General features: G+C 37.7%; 1 protein-coding gene across 1 annotated transcript in view; it reads left to right on the top strand.

Moving 5' to 3' along the window:
* PKHD1 (PKHD1 ciliary IPT domain containing fibrocystin/polyductin) overlaps positions 1–24,099 on the top strand; it is a 405,478-nt gene that overhangs the window by 159,673 nt on the left and 221,706 nt on the right. Inside the window, exons 37-42 of the mRNA XM_040983008.1 lie at positions 12,686–12,893; positions 14,422–14,579; positions 16,746–16,937; positions 18,590–18,715; positions 20,920–20,970; positions 21,252–21,388. Of these exons, the coding sequence (XP_040838942.1) occupies positions 12,686–12,893; positions 14,422–14,579; positions 16,746–16,937; positions 18,590–18,715; positions 20,920–20,970; positions 21,252–21,388 (872 nt within the window). The remainder of the gene's footprint in view (positions 1–12,685; positions 12,894–14,421; positions 14,580–16,745; positions 16,938–18,589; positions 18,716–20,919; positions 20,971–21,251; positions 21,389–24,099) is intronic.

The following is a 24,099-nucleotide window of genomic DNA, read 5'->3' as shown; positions in this document are numbered from 1 at the left end:
TGTCTTATCGAGGTTTTCACCAAATTGGGTGAGGTACATCCAAATTAGGAAGAGTGACATGTTTAGTCAGATTTGTATGCTAATGTCATACAGAAGATTTTCAGGTAGATACTCAGAATGTCTGGGCACCCTTGCAGCATGGGCAAATTGGTACATAAAATTAACCACCATTGTAACTAAAGAGGACTCATTTTCTGTAATGGTCACTGTATCATTTTCTAGATAAATAATCTGGGAGGATATCAAACCTCTCATAGCAAGAAATAATTAGGTCCAAGATCTATGTGTTGAGGTGTTGAGAGTTTCTATTTTTCCTTTCTTAACTGTGAAAGTCATTGCTGACATTTTGCATCTTCTTCAGGTGTCCTTGACTTTGCTTCTGCATGGAACATGTACCCATCACTCTTTGGATTAAATTTTAGGATCTTAGATTCTGGAAGTAGGCTTCAGGAGTCCAAATACTGTAGTAGCCACTATCAGCTGAACCTTGAAATAGTCAACTCCTCAGCATTTCAGTTTCCACAACTATACAATAGAAATGATGCTTAAATATTCCTCATGGTGTTATTGTGTAGGTTAAGTCAAAATATGGAAAGTACTTAGTACTGTGTTAGACATCTGATGTTAATTATTGTCATTGTAGTTATTATTTGTCATTGCAGTTATGATCTGGTGAAGTTCCCGTGTTTCTTTTTCTGAGAAGTGTGGGATGATGTTACTATGTCCTAGTAATCTATCATCCAGAAATCTGGTTGTCATTCTTAATGCCTCCTATTCTATTGTTTCCCATATTGTGTTCATCAAGAAGTCTTGTTTATTTTCATTCCTGGATAACTTATGAGACCATATACTCTCTCTTTCCTTCACTGTTGTTAACTTAGTTTATGATAACTCCAACTTTGGAACATAGTGAAAGCTGTCTCATTTCTCTTTCCTTTGCTACTTTTGTCTTTGTTCAATTTATAATTTTTTTCTCTTAAAGCCAAAATTAACCTTTATAAGCACACATCTGTTTATATCACACTACTATTCAAAACTCTTTAGTGGCTTCCCATTGTTGGTATGGTAAAATCCAAAAATTTTGGCATGACTATACTTCCCTACTTGAATTAGATCCCTGACTGTACTCTGACATATTTTTCAAGCTGACTCCCATCTTCGTATCCCAGTATTATCTTTCTCTTAGTGTATTAAGTGGTTAACATAGTCTTGATTTTACATCTTTTTACATTTCTGAGTACCAAAAATAAACCTCAACTTTGTTCAGTAAATGGAAAGCTACATAGGCAGAAGCTTGTTATTTTGCCTTCAAAGAGAATTCTTCTATATGCATCATCAAAGCAATTCTATTAATAGTAGTGCTTTCAGCTTGTCATGGAGAAGGGGTATCATTGAATTGAGTATTATATTCAGTATTTGTTAAAATTGGATTTTACCTAGATCCTGGCACTTTATAATTCTCAAAGCTCTTCTCCATTCTTTCCTCACATCAAATTCTCACAACAACCCTGTGAAGCAGGACAGACTGGGAATATTACTTTCATTATAGAGATGATGAAACCAGTGCCTGGAAGAAACAGTAACTAAATTCATTTCATCCTCTTCACGGGGTTAAGCAGCACAGGGTACATGAGTGTGCTTCCGTTTTGTACATTCATAGCTGGTATACTATGTCAGCATGACTATCTTTTAATTTTATTTACTCTTTATTTAAAAGATAGAGACACGGAGAGACTGATCATTTTTCAGGCTCTGGTTTATTCCGCCAACATCAGCAGAGGATAGGAACACAATTCAAGTCTCTCTGGTGGGTGGCAGGGCCTCAGTACTAGAGCCATCAGCTACTCCATGGCTATGCATTGCAGGAAGTTGGAATCAGAAGTGTCTTTGGGATTCAAAATCAGGCACTCTGATATGGGAGAAAGGTGACCCAAAGAGTATTTTAATTGGTAACCCAAACAGCATCCTACTTATATTTTTGAAACAATCTTCTCAATTTAATATTTTTTTAGACTGTTTTGAAATTTCAAGGGGGCCTTGGATTCTTTTGTATATTCCTGATAGAGACACAAAGAACTTTGTTCTTTTTACTTTCCTTCTGGTATTTTATGGTGTCTCCTGATCTCTGTTATGACATATTTGCAAATATTTGCTTTTATGGTTTATGCCTTTATGTTTATGTTTAGAAATTGTGTTCTATGCAAAGACTATATAAATATTTATATATTTTATTCTTAGTACATTCTCCCCCCCCCCCTTTTCACATTCAGGTCTCTTAATTATGGTCAAGGAGTTGTAGCCCCTGGGCCAAATTACTTGTGTTGTAAAGAAAGATTTGTTGAAATACAGCCATATGCAATTGTTTTTGGTATTATTCTTGTCTGTGTTGCAACATAGTGACAGACCTGTGTAGTTAGACAGAGTGCACATGGCCTGCAAATTTAAACTATTATCTAGTTCGTTACAGAGAAAGATTTCTTACTTTAATCAATCTAAAAATTATTTTTATATAATTTACAAGTCAGTTTCCAAGTTTTTAAATATATTTTTTCTCAATAGTATTTATCTAACAGTGCAGTCATTGTAGGTTGAAAAATTAACATCAAGGAGCTGGCTTGTGGGCTCGTCTAGCTAATCTGCCTGCAAGTACCAGGATCTCAGTGTGTGCAGATTTGTGTCTTGGCTGCTCTATTTCCAATCCAGCTCCCTGCTTATGACCTGGGAAAACAATGGGGGATTGCCCAGATCCTTGGGACCCTCTACTCACATGGGAGAGCCAGAAGAATTTCCTGGCTCCTGGCTTCAGATTGATTCAGCTCTGGCCATTTGGGGAGTAAATCAGTGGATGAAAGATATTTGTATCTCTTGGTCTCTCAGTAAATTTGCCTTTCCAATAAAAATAAATATATCTCTTTAGAAAAGAGACATATTAAAATAAAAACCAAATATATTCAGGTCCCAATTTGTGGAACCCATAAGAGCCACCTTATTTGGCAAAAGGGGTTTTACGTATGTTATTAAATTAAAAATCTGGTGGCTGGCATTGTGGTGTGATGTGTTTTTGCCACCACCTGCAGTGATAGCCTTTTGTGAGTGTTAGTTTGGGTACTGGCTGTTTGACTTCCTATCTAGCTCCTTATTGATGCACCTGGTAAAATCGGAGAAGGTAGCGCAAGTCCTTAAGCACAGGGGGCCATGAGGAGGACTTGGAGGAAGCCCCCAGCTCCTGGCTTCAGCCTGGTCCAATTGTGGCCATTGCAGCCATTTGGGATGGGAGTGAATTATCATAGGGAAGATATATCTCTATATCTCTCTGTATAATTCAGTTTTTGATTAAATAAAATTATTATTTTGAATAATTTTAAAGCTGTTGAAGCAGGAGATTATCCTGGAATATCCAGATGGGTCTTTTGGGGTTCATTGGTCTTTCTAATGGTGAAAAACAATGGATGATGGAGGCAAAGACAAGAAAGATGGGTTTTTTAGATCAAGGAAGGAGCCAATGGAAAGTGAAGATGGCAAGAAAATGCATTTCCTTTTCTAGAAAAAGCAGCCCTGCCAACAGTTTTATGTCTATCAGTAGATCTATTTTGAGAATTCTGAGCTTCAGAACTGCGAGATAGCATATTTTTGTTTTAAAACATGTCATATATAAAGTCAAATAATATATGATGATAATCCTGCTGAAGGATGTTCCAACTATATTAAGAAAAATTATAAAATGGCACACACAGAATTATAGTATTCTTATTTAAAGATGTAACTGACAGCATGCACACAGGAAAGGAGCAGTTTGTTGTATGCTAATTTGTTATAGGATTATAAGAAGTTTATGTTCTTGTTTTCCTTAAGATTTTCAATTTTTCTTGGAAAGTCAGATTTACAGAAAGAAGGAGAAACAGAAAGATTTTCTGTCTGCCAGCTTCAATGGCCAGAGCTGAGCCAATCTTAAGCCAGAAGCCTGAAACTTCTTCTGGGTTTCCCATGTGGGTGCAGGGTCCCAAGGCTTTGGGCCATCTTGTACTGTTTCCCAGGCCACAAACAAGTTAGTTGGATGGGAAGTAGAAGAGCCGGTACAAGAACCAGTGCCCATATGGGATGCCAGTGCTGATTCATGGGTAGGGTGGGAAGTATCATCATATTCCTAAATTTCCATTATTAAATATGTGAAATAAAACTAAAAATGTGTAAAAAACATATGTGGATTTTTGTATGCTTTTGGGATAAGGAACAGGATTAGGCCTGGGCTCTGACCATGAGGATTTTCTACTTCTCTCTGAAGGACATTACACTCAAGTTCTGGGTGTTTTTTGTTAAAGAGCCTGGACATCCTCACAACAGCTTGGAATTGTAACCCACCAGTTCCAGTTATCTTACCTTGTGCTGTTTCCTAGGTTTTGAGCTTTATCCTTTGATTGTTTTCAATCACTTATTTTGAATCAAAAGACCAATAAAGCTCCAATTGGGTAGAAACACAACTTAGCTTTTCTTTAAAAAAATGATTGATTTATTTTTATTTGAAAGGCAGAGTTAACAGAGGGAGGGAGGAAGACAGAGAAAAGGAAATCTTACAACTGACATCTTCCCAAATGTCAACAATAAGCAGAGCTATGTCATTCTGAAACTGGGAGCCTCCTGTGGCTCCCAGAATTCCAAGGTCTTGAACTATCCTCTGCTCTTTTCTCAGATCATTACAAGGGATCTGAACCAGAAGTGGAGTAAAAACTGGTGACCATGTGGGATACCAGCACTGCTCATGGAGAATTAGCTTGCTAGGCCACTATGCCAGGCACACAACTTAACTCTTCTTTGATACTTCTAAAAAATGCTTTCAACCAATGTATAACTTGTTTTATCTCCAAAATACTTTTGGTTGACATTGGTCTCGGCACATGGTCCTAAAAAATGATAGAGTCCATCTTTACCTCATGGTGTAGAAACGTTGATCAACTGTGGATGTAGAGAGAGGTTCAGCAGATGGAAAGAATTGTCAGAAGATACCTTTTCCCTGCTGCAGGCACCTGATTCTCACTCCATCAGGACTAACTGTGATGAAGCTGGAGTGGTGCAGAAGTTTCATAGCGCACCCAGCTGGGCTCCTCTAGAATCCACTGCCAAATTTTGTCCTCATCCAAGGCAGACATAACAAGTGATTGTCATGGACAAAGGGAAATGGTACATGACAGTTTCCTCTATTCCATCTTTGTGTACTTTGGTTCAACCCAAGGATGAATCTGCTTTTCTGATGCGCTTTGCTAAAAGCAACTCTTTTCTTGCTGTGAGTGAGGTACTCCATGTCTGTTCACCTGAGCTCTCTCACTGTTAGAACTCAACTTTGGGGAAGGTGCTGTAGGCACTGTTGCAATGTCAGTGTCCCACATCTTACAGTAGAGGCAGAGGAAGAAGGTTCAAGTACCTGGATATTGGCTTGGCTCAGTTCTAATCATTGTAGCCTTTGCTTAATGAACAAGTGGATAAAAGATAGTTTTTCTCTCTCTCTTTTTCTCTCTCTCCTCTAACTGCATTTCAAATAAATAAGTAAATTTTTGACAAAAATGGGGCAGGTCAGTGTTGTGGTACATGAGGTTAAACTTTTCTCCCGTGATTCCAGAGTTGTCATCCCACATGAGCATAGGTCCAAGTCCTGGTTGTTCCACTTCGGATTCAACTCACTTGAAAGTGTCTGGAAAAGCAGCAGAGCTCAGCCCAAGGAATGGAACCCCTGCAACCAGGTGAGAGACCTGGGCTGGGGTTCTAGCCTCTTGTTTTGGCCTAGCCTAGCTCTCTTGCAACCTTTGGGGAGGAAACTGGATGGAAAATCTCCGTGTGTATCTGTCTCACTCTCTGCAACCCGCTTTTCAAATAATTTTTTAAGAGAACTTACCATGGTATACTTGTTACTTTGACTTTGTTCTGTTTGATTTTTAAACATTTTAACATATGAATATAAATAGAACAAATATGTATTTCATAGATACAATTCTAAGAACACAATGATACTTTCCTCCCTTCAACCTTTCCTATTCCTTTATTTTCTCTTTTTAATCTTTTAATTTTTATAATAACCTATGTTCAAGTTACTTGATATGTTACATTATATATTATATCTTGCATATATTATAAACATTATATTACAGTATATATTTTATATTATACATATTATACATATTATACATATATTACATATATGGCATATGTATTAGTTATATACATAGGATAAATGTTTCTTTAAATAAAAGTTGTACAAGTAAAAAGTATTCATTTATTTTTATTTGAAGGGCAGAGTTGCTGAGAAGGAGAGGTAGCTCTGCTATCAGTTCCCTAATGGCTACAATGGCTGGAGCTTGACCAGTCTGAAGCAGGGAGCCAAGAGCTGGGAATTTCTTCTCAATTTCTCATGTTGGTGCAGGAGTCCAAGGACTGGGATAATCTGCTATTATCAGGGAGCTGGAAGAGCAGTGGAGCAGCCAAGGCTTAAACTGATGGGATGCTGGGGCAATCCAGGCAAAAGCTTAACCTGGTGTGGCCCCAAGTGTCTTTTTTTTCCCCCTATTTTTTTTTAACTGTACTTGTATTGGACATGGGCTCTAAAGACATGTATTATTTTTTCTGTTTCTCTTCTCAGTGCATGCCACATGTTTGTCTACACATCTATTCCCCTATGGATAAAGCCAAGCTATATCTAGAAATAAGCAGGAAAAAAAATCTGTATCTTGGATAATATTTCTAATTCTTTTATGAGTTTTTTTTAAATTGTTCTGATGTGAAGATAGTTTCATTTGAAACCTGTGTGTGTGTATGTATATGTATACGGGCCAGCATTGCAATCTGGCAGAGTACACTGCTGCCTGTGATGCTGACATCTCATAGGGATATTGGTTTAAATCCCTGCTGTTCCATCTCTGATCGAGTTCCCTGCTGGTGTGCCTGAGAGGCCAATGAAAGCACTTGGGCCCTTGCACCCATGTGGGAGACCCTCGTGGAGTTTCAGGCCACTTATTGTGGCTTTGCCCAGCCCTGGCATTTACGACTATTTCAATGGTCAACCAGTGGACAGAGGATCTCTTGCTCTATCTCTCTGTAGCTGCATTTCAAATCAGTGTATCTTTTAAAAAACATTTATTTTTATTGTAAATACATATAAATATATACATATATATATATATATAGAGAGAGAGAGAGAGAAAGACAGACAGAGGAAATCTATCCGATGGTTCACTCTCCAAGTGACCACAATGGCTGGAGCTGTGCCAATCCAAAACCAGGAGCCTAGAGCTCTTCCAGGTCTCCCGTGCAGGTGCAGGGTCCCAAGGCTTTGACCCATCCTCTCCTGTTTTCCCAGGCCACAGTCAGGGAGCTGGATAGGAAATGAGGCTGCTGGGATTAAAACCTGCACCCATATGTGATTCCAATTTGTGTGAGGCGAGTACTTCAGCTGCTAGGCCACCAGGCTGGGCCCTCATTGCATCTTTTTTTAAAAGCTATTTATACATATGTATGTGTATTTCTTAAATAACATAGTAATTATATTCTTTATGGGGTATAGTGTGATATTTCAATACATGCATAAAATGTCTAATAATCACATCAGGGTAACTGGCATATTATCACCTGAGATTCATATCATTTCTTTATGTTGAGTGCACTCAAAGATTCATTTTAGTGAAGTGATTCTGTTCCCTTTCTCTGTTTTGCCTCTCCCCTTAAATGCTCTGGAAAGCTCTTGGCTGTTATTCAGTTGGAACAAAGATTTAAGTGCTACAAAATAAAGAAACAGGACAATTAGTGATTTTAAAGTGTGTTAACCCACAAAGATTATTTTCCTTCTCTTCATGCCCATTTGGTGAGAATGGTACTCTGGGACTGTGTAATTAGGGATGAATAGCACTGAAAAGCCCAAGTAATAATTTGTAGGAAATACAATTATGAGTACAAGTCATTAGTGGGAGTAAATGAATAGTTGTTGGTTAACAGGTCAACAATGAAAGCCCAATGTGGTTAAACATTGTATTAAATTACAAGTTAAGAGCCTGGCTCCTTGTCATTTAAGCATATTTATAAATTATTTAGCTTTTTAAACTGTATTTTATATGCTTTTTGATTTGTGTTACAGAAAGGAAGGAGCCACCTAATCTGGGCTTTAAGAGTTCTGGAGAGAAATGACTCCTATTTGAGATGTGTACAATACTTTCTTCATCAGAGAAGTCAGTGCGCTTTGTGTGGCATTTAAATTACAATTATGAAGTAATGAATATAATTTTTGAGGATCAAAGCTAATTGGTTAAGTAGGTAATTTACAGTTATTTGCAGACACTACGACTCCCATGACTTGCCTAGCACTGTTGTTGGTTTCAGAAAATCTAGTTTCATAACTTGGTGTTGATATTTTATTTCTATATGATCCCATCCTTGAAGCATTTGAAATCCATATTTGTGCAATCTATTAAAATAAAACACACACACAAGTCCCAAATGATTTTTATCTCATTGTAAGATTAAGTAGCCTCCATTGCCTTTATTTTAACTTCTCAACAAATACTTGTGGGTTTTTTTTTTTTTGCTTTTTATATACTGGAGATAGATCAATATATAGATAGTCCGTCAGTCAGTCAGTCAGTTACTTGGATATATATCTAATGAGAGTTTATGAGTGATTGTCCAAAAAAACAGTATTTAAAGTGATTTAAATGCTTGTAAGTTGAATGTTAATCACGAGTCTAAGACTGTTTTAGGAATTGTGGCATTTGTTCTTACAAAGGAAACATGACAGTAGTCATTTGATCATGGCATTATTAAAGCTTGGAAATAAGTAATATACATCGTAATATTTAAAGAATGATTTGGTACTAATATATATGCTGAGTGTAGATAGTGTAACCTAGGTTTCCTAGCTGTTCATTGATGCCTCAGTAGTGGGAACACATTTTGTACTGCTTGCATTTCCTTGGTGTCACAGATTCTTTAAACCTTTTCAACATTGGCATTTGCTTGTTATAGCTGCCCCTACAACATATTACATGTGAATTCATCAGCACGTTGGTCTGCCATAGGAATTGTAAGCATTCTCCAGGCTCTTTTCCTCTGGCTGTGGCTTCCTTGACTTTGTTTTCTATTATGTAGGCAGTAAGTACTAACTCATTTCTGCTGTGTTTCTACTGAACACATTCTAGGTTCCGGGGTGCAGCTCTTGATTATTATCAGATTGTGAAGCCCATAGAGATGGGAGTGTACCATGTGGTGTGATAGCATGTGGTGACATTTTCCATGACAGCCCCTTATGATCGCCTGAACTTCAGAATTTGGGTGCATTTTTTCCTCCATGTCTTATTCATGATTATCATCTTCAACATATTTGTGAAGCACATGTTACATGTTGGAACTTTGAAGGGTATTGGTGCTTTGATGGTGAACAGAAATAAATATGGATTTTGCTATCAAGTTTAGTAAACGACAGAATAGGTAATTATAGTAAGAGGCGTCAAACTGTAGTTGTGTTAAGTGATAGAAAGGACGTGGTACCATGATTTGTCCTCCCCAGACCCACGATGGAGTTTAAGTTCCATTATGAGCTGTTCAGTGGGTGGAAATTTAACCTATTGTGTCTGGACATGAAGTCTTTGTGAGGTGTTGAAATTATCAGGGTGGAGTTCCCATGACTGAAAACTGGAGACTTTGGAGAAAAGGAAAGACAATAAGAGACAGATAGGCAGACTGACTGAACTTACTGATTAACCAGAGGAAATAAACTTATGTGCATACCCCCTTGCTTCTCAGGATATTGCCAGCAAGAAGAATATCACCAGTTGTGAGTCTTCAACCCAGGGACCAGAGTTTCCAGCTGAAATGAAACTCTTTTTTTCCCTTTTATTTCCCCAACCTGTGGTATTGTGTTATTAGTGTAAAATCTGTCTAGAGAGTTCCTTCAAGTTCTTCCTTCAGGTTTGGACTTGGGTCCATGTGGTCAGGAAAGAGTTGTAATGGAGGCAGAATCCATGCTGGGTCTGTAATCCTGGTTCCCCATCTGTGCCTTAGTTAAATTGCTTCTATCACAGTGACCCACCAACTCCCCCAGATTCATTTGGGCATGCTTCTGTACCTGATGTACACAGATTTTTGCTCGAGTAAGGATCCAGCATCATAGCAAGGTCTGTAGGAGAAGGTACAGAAGAGCACTCTCAGGATTGAGGTAGAAATTCTTTCTGAAATTCCATGGAGGGGTCAGGGTATGAGCTATGTATTAGAAGGATACTTGAAACAGGGAGCTGACACAAGTAGAGGAACAAATTGGTGGAGGGTAGAGTTGGCGATGATCCCATTCCTTGAGACAAGGGAAAGGGTCTGCAATTCCCAGAGAGCTGATGAAGAAGTCAAACCATACAGGTGATTTGGGTTATGATATTTGGGGATTTGTTACTGAGGACTAGAGGAGATATTGCAGAATAATGGACAGAAGTGGAATGTAATCACAGACTTTCAAATAATATAATCAGCAGTTGGAAGAATGAAAACTGCAGAGTGATCTAAGAGAAATATTTTAATAATTTTGACATTTTCAGTTTAGGACAATGGTACCTTATTCAACTGTCTTTTTCCCTTGTATAGTTGGAAGTATAAGACTGCACATATGGAGTATCAGACTTAATGTTTTAGACAAAAACATGTGGGTGGTATTTTTTTAATAGGCATGAACTAGAAACTTTGAACATTTGAAGGGCATAAATTTGTGTTCATAGTTTGTAAAGCACATCAAGTTCTCATGTGTTTTTTCATCCATTTAGACTTGATCATATTCATAAGAATGATACTTTTTCTCTACTTTCAGTTCTGCAATGTGTTGCTTTAGAGTTCTTAGGCACACAAATAGATGTTTGTTTCATATTCACTATATAAACAATTGGTCGCAGAGTTGGTAGTATTTTTGTCTTTGATAAACATTTCTGTGGTAAACATATTTCTGTGTGACATTCAAGAACAAGCCAGAGTAATTCACAGATATATGCATATGCATATAAAGAAATTTTATTACATTTTATTGTTCCTAAAGGTTAAGATATACAAACAAGAAATAAAATCATTTTCTTTTGGATGATTTATGTCTTAATTTTCACCTGCCCTATAATTAGGAATTTTGAACTTTGTAAATTTTTTAAGATAAAATTATTGCCCAAGTATTCTTCAGGAATTACATCATTAACCCAGCGACCTTTCTAAGCCTAAAACAAAATTATTGGTACAAAGTGCCTGGACACACACAGACAAATAAATAAAGGAGAACGTTAAAATAATTTGAAAATGATTTATTGTTGGCTGCCTCTGTAGTTAGAGATTCAAGTATTATTACTTTATTTTAGTACAACAAGGGAGGACAGTAACTTGCTGTGGGCTAAAGGTAAATTATGATCTATTGCAAAGGAGGAAGGAAGTGTTCTGAGGAAAGAGGAAGGAATTTAAGATAAGCTATGTGTTTTCTCAAGGATTTCTTTGGAGAATGACTTGCAAAAAAAAAAAAAACAAAAAAAACTGCCTTGAACCTTGCTGGAAAACCCAAAGTAAAGATAGATGGGAGACTTCCTAGAATCTGAGGGAGTTAAAGACTGATTTGCTGGTAGGAGGATAAGCAGATACGAAAGAGTATGATACAAAAATATCTACTGTTATTTCTCCCCTTCTTCATCTTGGCATTACTGTTCTATTCTGGATACACCCAGCTTTACAGTTTGAAAGAATCACATGCACTATAACTTAAGGCAACCATTGTAAAGTGATCTGGATTTTCCACTGTACTTAGTTTGGGAAATGGGTAGTAGCCTTCATATTGGAAACTAATTCTGGACTTTAATAGCAATGATTATAACTCTGTGTTCTTATTCGGGATGAAAAGGTGCTATAATTTTGTGCTTAAAGTGTGATGCAGTGAAGGAAGAAAAAACAAAATAATGTATATGGAAGGTTTATTATGTATTCAAGTTAGCTGTTTTGCAGAGACCTCATTATATCTGCCTAAAATCCTATGGTCAAAGATGTTGCTCTTTTTGATTTTAACTATAGAAACTGAAGTGTACCATGAGTATGTTACTCAAAGGAAAGTGGAGGAATATTCTAAGACTGTGGTTCAAATGTAACTTAACCTTACTATAATTTCTGTGTTTTTCAATACTTAATTTTTTGTATATTAGATTACTTATATTACCACCTTGTTATAATATCCAAGTGGAACTCCCTAAAATGAAAAATAATCTTTCCAAATTCAGGCTTATTGATCCTGACGCTCCTTTTCTGGTTTCTTCTTTTATAAGATTCTTCAACTGGATAACATTATAGTCTTATTTGCTAGAAATGTATCTAAACAAAAAAGCCATCCTTTGATCTGGCAGTTAAGTACTGCATAGGATGCCTACATCTCCTTTTGGGGCACTTTGATTCAATATCCTATTCAGCTCCTGATTCAAGCTTGAATCCTGATCCTTGAAGTCATTAGTAGTGTTGATCCTTCAAATCAGTAGGAATGGCTCAAGTAGTTGCTTTCCTGTCACCCGTGTAGATTGAGAGTTTTGGGCCATAGCTGGGGCTATAGAAGGCTTTTGGGGAGGGAAACAGCAGGTAGTAACTCACTCACTCCTCCTCTCTCCTTAAATAAATATGTAAATAAAAATAAATTTAACCAAATTTTTCCTGGACTGTTTAGGCTCACTACCAGAAGTACTTGTTACTCGTCTTCGGGCAACTGCTCATGCCCAAGACACAGTATTGGCTCTGGAAGATACTGTGGACTGGCACGCTGGAGATGAAGTTGTTATCAGTGGGACCAGTGTTGAAGGCACCAAACCAGTGGAAGAGATTGTTGTTGTAGAAACTGTGCACAACACAGACCTTCTTCTTAGGTCTCCCTTGAGGTACTGAATGTATGGGTTGGGACGTTGTCTTTTTATTTATTTATTTTTTATTTTTGAGGAAAAAAATTATTTACTTGTAAAGATAAGTTTGAGAAATGGGGTGTGACAATGAGAAAGAGATCTTCCATGTGCTGATTCACTTCCTAAATGGCCTCAATGGCCAGGATTGGGCCCTGCTGAACTGAGGATTCTAGGTCTTCCTCATGGGTGGCAGGGGCATAAACACTTGGTTCATCTTGCACTGCCTCCATCGTACATTAAAAAGGAGCTGGATTGGTCACAGCATGATGGCTGAATGGCTAAGTCCTGATCTTGCAAATCCTAGGATCCCATATAGGTACCAATTTGTGCTCCACTTCCCATACTTGTGGCCTGGGAAATCAGTAGAGGATGGCCCAAAGCCTTGGGACTCTGCACCCACAATGGGAGACCTGGAAGAAGCTCCTGGCTTCTGCCTTCAGACTGGCTCAACTCTGGCAATTCTGGTCACTTTGAGAGGAAACCAGCAGGTGGAAGATCTTTATCTATGTCTCTCCTGTGCATAATCTGATCTGTCTTTCCAATAAAAATAAATAAATCTTTTTTCTTAAAGATTTATTTATTTTTATTACAAAGTCGGATGTACAGAGAGGTGGAGAGGAAGATCTTCCGTCCGATGATTCACCCCCAAAGTGACCACAATGCCAATGCTGTGCCGATCCAAAGTCAGGAGCCAGGGAACCTCTTATGGGTCTCCCACATGGGTGCAGAGTCCCAAAGCTTTGGGCCGTCCTCGACTACTTTCCCAGGACACAGGCAGGGAGCTGTACGGGAAGTGGAGCCGCCGGGATTGGAACTGGCGTCCATATGGGATCCAGGCGCGTTCAAGGCGAGGGCTTTAGCCACTAGACCATGCCACCGGGCCCAAAAAAATAAATAAATCTTAAAAAAAATGTGGGAAGCTGTACTAAAAGTGGAGCAGCCGGACTAGAACTAGTGGGATATGTGGGATGTCAGTGTTGTAGACCATGGCTTAATTGCTGTGCTGTGTCAGCTCAAGATATTAGTCCTTAAATAATGGCCTCCTATATTAAATAATGCTAGATCCTCTAAAAAATTATAAATCGTGAAGCATTTTATTATTGAATTAAGCATCTTTTAGAATGTTTTACTTTTTTTTTTTTTTGAAAGACAGGTTTTATAAAGAGAATGAGAGAGAGAGTCATTGACAATCCGAAGCCAAGAGCCAGGAGCCAGGGGAGGATCAGCCAATTGAGCCATTGCAGTGGGCCCATGAATTAAACATCTTACATAGATTTTCTTGTGGACTCTAGAATTTGTATTTTAAAGCCAGTGTTCAGTGCAACACAACATAGCTTCTAATTTTCCTTTTGCTTGTGTCCATCACCCACTCTTCTGTGTAAGAGTTTCTGAAGAAATTGAACCCTAGAGGGAGATTATTAGCACAATTGAGAGTCCTACTCTTCCAAATATTTGCAGTGATGTCCTTGTTTGTACCTTCCTCTTATCCTTTTCCCTTTTTCTCCAGATATTCTTACAGCTTCACTGAGAATTGGGCAGCCAGAGAATACTCTGTTCTAAAGGCTACTGTGGCTCTGCTCAGCAGGAGGATTACCATACAAGGAAATCTAACTCTGGAGAGGAAGCAGCTCCTTGCCTCATGCCAGGAGGCCAATGCCTCAGAAGGTACAAAAGTATTATCTTCGAAAATCCAATAAACATAAGAGCATATTCTTATTGTCAGGTGACATGTGGCATTACTTTGGTTGACCTCTTTTGAAATATAGCAAGTCCTTAATCTTTGAATCTCTGTATTGTTTTCAGAATCTCCTCAACAACTTGTCATCTAACACTTTCTTACCCTTCTCCCCATGCAGTCTGACAACCTTGTGAAAGAGACAGAGAAAAGCAAAACAAATAAATTGATTATTTCCCTGGGAAAATTGTTGCAAAAAAATAAGTTAGGAGAGTTGAATTGTATTTATATAATCTATATTTTATTTATTTAATTCCAGGCCCTTTATAAGATTCTCATGAAAACCTTAATTCTAGAATCATGGGCTCAGGCAGCATATTCTTATTAACTAGATCTAAAGCCTCCACCCCCACTCCATACTCCCATATACCTTTGGGTTTGTCTTCCAAGGAAACTACCACATATTTTAGGTGACAGAAAAAGTCAATTTATCTTCTAGTAGAATAGCAGGCATTGAATCACACTGATGTGCCTATTAAACATCTATTTCAGGGATGGTTAGTTTAGTAGGTTATGTTTTGGTTTCCCAGACTGTAGGTTATGAGGCTTTCATATGTGGTGAAGACATCATTTGTCAACTTTGGTCCAGGATGGTGTGGATGTCAAGGATGACTTCCAGGCATGAGCTGTGGATGGATGATAACACTATTCACTGAGATGGGGAGAGGAGCAGGTTATAGGGTGGGAGAGTAGCAATCATGGGTTTAATTTTGTATAAGTGGAAATTTGGAAGCCAGAGTAGCAGTGGAGTAGTAATAGCGAAAATAGCAAGGCTCAAGTAAAGAGTTGAGTCATGTTTACATTATAAGTATAAAGGTTTGATACGGCAGTAGGGGAGTTATTAGGAGTAGGGAGGAGCCTTGGCCTCATGCCCCTCCTCCCACACTATCAATTCACAAATGTATCCTTCTGAAAAAAAATAAAAAGATAATAGTGAGTTAGAATCCACCGACTCCCAACTTGAACGATTCTGTCAAATTGAAATTTGTTTTCTATTTAACTCTCTTGGTAATTTTCAATTCTATTGTTTTCATATCACATTTTGGGAACATTGCATTTAACCCTGCTGCCAGTGAAGCCATGCTTCTAGATTTGAGTTCTTCTAACATTTTTAGCTCCTACTGAAATCATGTCTGATTTTAATATCATAAACCTTAAGCAAAATTATAATAATTTCAAAATAAGTCATTGTTTTGTGGTAGGTACAATCATGGGGACAAAATGGCTAAATCCAGTGGATAAGACCTTGCAATTTGAAAACAGAATGGCTCATTGGCACAAATATTCAGACTAAATATTCTAAATATAAAACTTATCTATTTTTTTACATAGGATATTTTTTACATAAGGTATTTATTTTCTTGGTATTAGCAAATGACTGGACTCTGAGATTTATTGGAGAATAGTATATTATTTAGTATTACTGGTCCTTGTTTGATTCATTAACATGGACAATATGGACTCAATTCAGTGTATGATTTTAAGAGTTTGGTTCACTCCTGGAAATGTCTTGTGTCAGCAGAAATCATTCTGGATCATGAGTTCACAACCCATTGTAACAACAGTAATTGTATGTTTTAAGTTCAGGTATTAGCATTGCAGGTTGGGGAGGAAGTATTAGTGCAGGAGCTTTGGGGCACTTTTCCATTTATATGGCAACATTATTGTTAAGTCCCCAAGCCATTAAAAAAAAACTAACAAAAGTTAACACTAAAATGTCCTATGATTTCATTCAGTGGTTCAGTGTTTTCTCTACAATTATTAATCACAAGAAGGTCATTTTAGTTCATATTGCCTCCAGGGAATCTCTTGAATTAAAATAAGCATAATTTTGGTTGAAGTTGTGGACTTTAGTCTACTTTATTGTGACAGTAAATAAAGTGATTGATTTTGGAATGTCTGGAAATAGTAGAACAGTGGCAATATCATTTGCTATTTCCTAGATCTATTAACTGATAACCCACAGAAGGTGAACTAAAAAAAAAAGATTATTAATGATTTGTCCCTTTGTGTTGATGTTGCCTTTTGGATGGGAAAATTGTTTAGCACCATGTTTTACAAGCTTTAGGTTTCCTAGACTTCATTCTGTCTTGCAGGTAATCTGAAGAACTGTTTGTATTCCAAGAGTGAGAAGATACTGGGGTCTAGGGATCTGGGGGCCAAAGTAATCATTCAGTCCTTCCAAGAGGAAGCCAGTCAGGTCCAGTTGAAGGGAGTGCAGTTTCGAGATCTGGGGCAAAGTTTCCGTAAGCATCTGAGCGCTCTCACTCTGGTGGGAAGTATGAAAGGTAAGGGTATCTTGACCTGTGACTCTGTGACTTTTTCTTTCTTCTCACATATGAAGCTACTGCATAAAGAAACATTGGAACTTGTGGGATTCAGAGATACTTAATTGTTTATATTCTTGGTCAATGTTGAGCTCTTAAGTGTCAGTAAGCCCAAGAAATCACATGGGAGCTTCTTTAAGTTCAGTTATGGACATTCTTCTGACAAACTACATTCCCCAGTGATCTCGCCAATCTGAATTTTATACATGCAGACCATATGATTCCAGAGCAAGTAATTCACTGAGCTCATTTTGAGAACCATCACTGGGTAGCATATATGGGGTGAATTATGCACCCTTGAGTTTTGATTACTGCCTCTATACATTTTAGCATTTCTGTCAGACTGACTGAAGTTAAATAGAGAATTTACTTATTTTTGCTCATCTTTCTGGTATATTGTGCAATTTTTACAAAATAATCATATTATTTAGCAAAGGGACAGGATTCTGAGAAATGTATATCATTTTTTCTTTATGTAAGCACTGTGTTAGGTTTATCAAAAATCATGGGGAAATGGAATGAAAAGGTAAATTGATTTTGATATAAAACTTATTTTAATCCATGAGTAGTTTTCTTTTAGTATGCATTTTTCAAGAACTCTTTGAAGATTTCTCATAAGCATAGATTTCAAAAAATTTTCTAACAAAATAAACTTATCGTTTAATTCCAGTTTGCATGGAGTTTTTGAAGTAGTTGCATAGAAATAAAGACCAATCACTCAGCATGGCCTCGATTTAATCAATAAACTGGGAAAGCTTGAGATGTCTGAGGCTAAGGCTGTTGCTGCCATGTATTACAGTAGACTATCCTACAGTAAACTCTGTTGTTTCAAAATATAAGTAGCAGGAGCATTCTGTAAATTAATGATGAAAAGTGAAGCATAGTAAGTATGTGATCCAGTAAACTAGTTATTATTATTACCAGGTATTACATGCTGTGTAAAACATCCACTAATTCACTTTACAGATGTCAGCAAAATCTGGCATTGCATTAGGAGGAAGCAAAATCATAAACTCTGAGTCCCCACGGACACAGAGACATGAGAACTTCTGCCATCTCTGGTTATCTCCCAGTATGTATTTCAGCAGGAAGCTGAAATGGAGAGTAGAGCTAGCATTCAAACATATGCACTTGGACATTAGTTGAGAATGTCCCAAGCATTGGCCTAACTGCTGTGCCAAGTGCCCACCCCATGTACACAGTTGCACATGTTATAAATAACATATTGCTCTATGTCATATGACAGTTATAACACTACTAAGCAATAGGGATTTTTCAGTCTTTATAATCCTATTAGACTAATGTCACACATGTGTTGGCTGAAACGTTATGTGATGTTTAACTGTGGTTGGCATTCAGTAAATAGTTATCCATTAAATAGTGCATGCTCCATAAACTGATTAGAGGTTCATGGACTGTGCCTATGGGACCAGTGTAATGATTTCAACAAATAACAATTTCTTCACCAAAGTTGATTTGAATTATGTCTCAGACTCCTTTTCTCTTGCATTTCATTATTATGAAGGAGGATGTTTTTAGGTAGAGAAAGATATGTTCAACAGGAGACGAGGAGCCCTTGAGATCTAATCTTTAGCTTACTCTTGCCTACTCAGATTCCTATGTACAGGGATGTACGGTGTGGAACTCCTTTAGTAGAGGCCTCAGCATGGATGGTGTCCTGGGCCTGAAGGTGGACAGTAACGTATTCTTCAACATTGTAGGCCACACACTACTGGTGGGTAGGTGAAATGCATTTGTTTGATTTCTGTATTCTGCACTAGACACAGGTTTGATAAAGATTTCTCTAAAAATGTTGGATTTCCAATTTTTAGAAACATTGGCCTTCTGCCCATTAGAAATAAATCATAGCTAAAAGTCCTAATTTTAAATTTAGTTATCACTGACTGGCTTACTGACCTTTACTCACAGGAAACTGACTTTTTAAAGGTTCAGCTCAGGTTAATACATGTGTAATGGGAAGTTTTGAAATTTGCTGTCAGCAATTTTCACAATAATTGTGAAAAATAGAAATATATCCTCATACAGTCCCACAGATTGTCAAACTTGAATGCCGGCCAAGGACTTGAAACTCTTGAGTTCTTGTTTTAACTCCTATGGTGTCCTACTAGAAAAGTACATTTTCCCCCAAGGGTCTTAGAAATGTACATTTTTTTTCACCAGGATCTTACTGGTTATCTGTGCCTGCTTTTGTTTCCTGAAATTTCTTTCTTTGCAAAACCCATAATTATTCCTAAAATCTCAGATTGTGTCATAAGATGCCTTTCCTTACAATCGTTTAACTGTTTCTTAGGGCTTAGAATACAATGCAAATCTTTTAACCTGGCTTAAGAGACCCTTTCTGTGATTTTGCTTCTCTTAGCTTCTATCAACCTGTCTTACAAATAATTCCACATCACTGATGGCACTGACCAATATTTCATTGTAATTGCTTTAAATGTGCTCATTCCTCTGACCCAGTGTGGTGGCCTAGTGGCTAAAACCCTTGCCTTGTATGCACCAGGATTCCACATGGGCACCAGTTCATGTCCCAGCTGCTCTACTTCCTATCCAGCTCCCTGCTTGTGGCCTGAGAAAGCAGTTGAGGATGGCCCAAAGCCTTGGGACCCTGCATCTACAATGGGAGACATTGAAGAAGTTCCTGGCTCCTGGCTTTAGATGAGCTCAGCTCTGGCCATTGCAGCCACTGGGAAGGGAACTAACAGATGGAAGAGCTTTCTCTCTATCTGTTCTTCTCTTTGTAAATCTGGCTTTCTGAGGAAAACCAAACTTAGAGTGCATACTCCTCTGTGCCCCAGTGCCTTTGTAACAGGTCCATTGCCCTCTGTTTATGTCATTCCCTTTCCTCCTACAAGATCCTTTTTCCCAGATCCCCATCACATGTCCCTCTTTCTAAGACTGTTAAGCACCAATCAGCAGTTCTTGGTTTATAATTGAATGTTACATTTCTCACTATCAGTTAATATGTTTTGTTACTGAGTATCCTGAGAGTATAAATATTTAATGAAGAAACAAGGATCTTATACCCCTGGTTGTGTGCAAAGTGCCCCCTTTTAAATGCCAAGGACAATTGAAGTGATCTGATGCAGAAAAATCATTTCATTAGTAAAGGACAACCATAGGGAAGTGAAGCTAACAGTTATAGGACTGACTGTGTTGTTATTTTTGCCTTTGTGAAAGAAAAGATGAAATGGTCATCAAAAATGCAGAAAGGTATCCTAATATTTAACATTTTAGCACAAAACAATTATACAGCATTGGTATTAATTAGGAAAGGAAGAAAACCTGTAGGAAAAATGTAGCCATTAGTTCTTGAATATTGCAAATGATCAGCATGACATTTAACATAGTGTAAGTGGAAAGATTAAAATATTTGTTAGTACATTATAGGTAAAGCACTCAATTTCCTATTTAACAAATTTCCAAACCGAGATATGTGAAATAATGCTTGGGAAGCCCAGAGTTTTGTGAGATCATCATTGGTGATACTACTTAAGTAACAAGTCTATGTAGCATGACCATTCTTACCCTTTTATTCCAGCCTCCATGGCTTGTCTGGGTTTTCCACCCTGTTCCTCTCATCATTTTGGCTGTTTCCAGGGGACCCAGGGAGTTAGGTACCAATTCAGATAGCTTGGGTTGGGACACACTGGATATGCAACATTTAACTGTGGAAAGATTCACTTAGCTTCTTCTGGAAAACAAATTTCTCTGTTCCTCTTTTCGTTTAAAATAAGCTTCACATTCATGATACTCCAGAGCTAAAATGTCACAAGATCCTTATGATACAGCCTGGTTTATAGATTAGAAAAACAGAAAACAAAAAGAAGACTGTCCACTGCCAAAGAAGAAAATAGTGTGCTAGTGTCTATTGTGTTCTGAGTAACTTCAAGTGGGATGAGATGACATATTCTTTTGTTTTCAGGAGCATACATGGAGGCAAGACCCATTGCTTGGGAGGTGATAACCAGAAGAAATTATGGTAAGTATGTAAATTAACTTTAAATATCTGAAATTCTATTTAAAGTTATGTATTTTATAGAAGGGCTTAATTATAAAATATTAGATATATTGATCAGCATGACATTTTAATATACTAAATGTTTCCTAAGTACATCCTAATTATGTATTTTTACATGCATGAAACATATATCTATGTATCATATGAACTGTTATGTGAATTAGTAGAATCAGGAATGTAAGTGTGTAAACTTTAGTGATGTTTGTAAATACTCTAGGTTTAATTTCTAACTTTTTAATCAAACTGGTCAGAACAGGGAAATATAATCAGGAATAATGTCATCATCAATGTTTCTGGTGCTGAGGGACTCTCCAGTTCTGAAATGTTGACACCATCTGGCATTTACATCCGCAATCCCACCAATGTTATAGAGGTAAGACCTGCACTCCACTGGAAAGATCAGACCTAAGGGAGCTTAGCATGCACTCCCAAAAGCTCAGGGGTGTGGTGTGTAATATTTACTTGCTACCCACTGGAACCCATAAGAAAATAATTTATGATTCTGCATGAAACAAGTGGTTAGGGATGAATGTAATTGTTTCTCTTGGGATTTTTAAAAATATTTTTTGTAGAAATATCTGTGTAGAAGAAAACAAAGTAGCCATTGCTCATTTCTGGTCATCTACATGAATGTGAATTTAAATATCTCTTGAGCTACTCATGTGAATGCTGATATGTATGCTTTGATTCTGATAGCATGAGCTGAACAATCTAGTGCTTTCTCATGATGTTTATGCTGTCATGTTGCTGCTCATACTAGGAGTGGATATATGAGATCATTCTAGATTGCAGGAAGGAGACTTTCGTGGCCTTCATTTTTTTTTTTAACCTCACCTTTCACCCTATCTTGGTAAATTTCCGTGTAAACACTTAAGCAGTCAGTTTTTTTTATGTCCAGTTAGCCACAGATTTGTGAATAAGGAATTGCCACCAGTATAATAAATGAGCATATAGTTTCCCCTTTTCCAATTATTTTATTCCATGAATCAGCTATGAAAGAGGTTTGGCGCCTGCAACTCCTGTTGTAACGTGACAATGATGCTGTGCTTTTGAGGAACTCAGAGTGTGAGCCTCTTTTTCACTGATCATCGTTTTAATTACGATCAACTGAGTAACCTCTAATAAAAGTTGTGGTTATTCTTTCAACCCTTTAAAGACTCATAATTATGTTTGTTCCAAGCACAGCATCTACACACCATTTTAGGTGCCTAATGGGGGTAGCTAATATACCAGAGAGGAAAAGAGGCAGAACTGTATGGATCATAGAAATCTGAACACTGAAGTAGAGTTTCATTTAACTTCTTGGTCAGAGATGTTACATAGCTATGCCAGCTCTCTTGGGAGCTTAAGGAATCGTCTTTTAAAATACTTTTAAAATTAGCAAAACCTTATTACTATGAAATATCCAGAGGATATTCAGTATATTCCTAACTTATTTTTCTTTGTTGGATTTCAAGTTCTCTACTCCTGTTTTCATTAGCTTATTAGCTTTTAGAGTGCAGAATAAAAGAACAAAATTTAAAATGGTTGTTTCTCAATAGAAAAATACTGGCTTAATAAATGAATACAGTGTAAACACAAAATCAAAAATGAATGAGTTGAGGGAGAAAAAGAAAAATATGATTTTATGATTTCAAAATCAGTTGATGACTGAAAAGCAAGATGTTTAATCAGTGGCACCATTAAGATCCTGGTGGACTAGCCAGCCTTCATTTAGATCTTCATTTAGATGAAGGTAGCCTGATCCTTGTGCTTGGGCAGCCAATCCTAAAGGCTAAAAACTCTCTCTTCCCTCACCAATGCATCTGACCTTGTGGTCCCTGACTTTTCAAGGGATCAGAGGAAGAGATACCTAACCCCTGTGCAGGGGTTGTGGTTTTGTTTTTCCTGAATTGTCCTGGCTCAGAGCTTAGGACCCAACTCCCAGCAACAGTGTAAGAAATTCACTTTTGTTTTCTGTCAGTCCCCTTTGTGGTTCATTTACCTGCAACCCAGCACAGTACAGCAGAATCTTGAATTCAGTATTGCTTCTTAGTTTTCTCAGTCACAGGTAGTCTAGCTGCCTGAATTGCTACTGAACTAAGTTAAGGACATTTCCTCTGAGAAACAAACCCTACACTTTGGGCCTTCTAGCCAGGGATGAGTAGAGCATGTTGTACTGCTGGAGTCTCCAGTGGCTCCTTACAACTCTGCCGAGTTTCACAAAAACAGAAGTTTTGCTAGTTCCTCTATGCATCCTCTGTACATTTCCTTAACAACTCTAGCTGCTGAGTCTTTAACTTCTTCCCAGAGGCTCTGTATTTCCAGAAGACATACCCTATGTGAACGTGTTCTCATTTCCATAGGCTCTCAAGCAGCTGGAGACCACTTACTTCCAGAGCTTAGGAGTATCCCATGTTTTTGTAGGTGCTAGAAATTTCCTATGGTCAGACTCCCATTTAGGATAAGCAGTGGAAAAACCCTGAAGAAGAGCCCTTTGGCACATGCATTTAATTTGAGGGGAATTTGTTCTGGTTTGTGAATCAATTTTGTAAGGAACTCTGTGTTTAAGGGCCCAACCTTAGTTCTCCAGCTCTCCCCACTCAATAGGTAATGCATATTTAAGATCTGCCTGAAGGGTTAACTCACTTTTTTCCAGCGACTATAGATGCACACCTCAAGGAGCTGGCTTACGTGGGCGGTTAATTTTTCTCTGGAATTTCTCTTACTTGAATGTCCATAATACACTGACTTCTGCATAGAATTGATTTCCACACAAAATTCCCTGCTTGCCTTAAACCCTTCCACACATGCCGCTGGCTGCCTGCATAAATATGTGGTTTTTTTTTTTCCTCATGAGCCATTTTTCGCATACCCAATTGGGATGCAGAGTGAAAAGGGCTGTGAGCGAAGTGAACCAAGTGCTCAAGTGCTTCTTTTATAATAAAAGTGAGCCTTATTGGCTAACAGAGAACCAAAGTTGCAATCTTCTGCTCAGCAAAAAATGCACTTGGATGGTGCTTATATCTGTATGTGATCACCATGATACTCTCTACATGCTAATAATGCTAGGGCAGATGAATCAACAAATCCATTCAGTCTATG

Source organism: Ochotona curzoniae, unplaced genomic scaffold (assembly GCF_017591425.1).
Source record: "Ochotona curzoniae isolate NIBS_2020 unplaced genomic scaffold, NIBS_Ocur_1.0 contig_3819, whole genome shotgun sequence".
NCBI classification, from domain to species: domain Eukaryota; kingdom Metazoa; phylum Chordata; class Mammalia; order Lagomorpha; family Ochotonidae; genus Ochotona; species Ochotona curzoniae.
The sequence above is the reverse complement of the archived record's forward strand: the minus strand, read 5'-3'. Positions and strand labels throughout refer to the sequence as shown.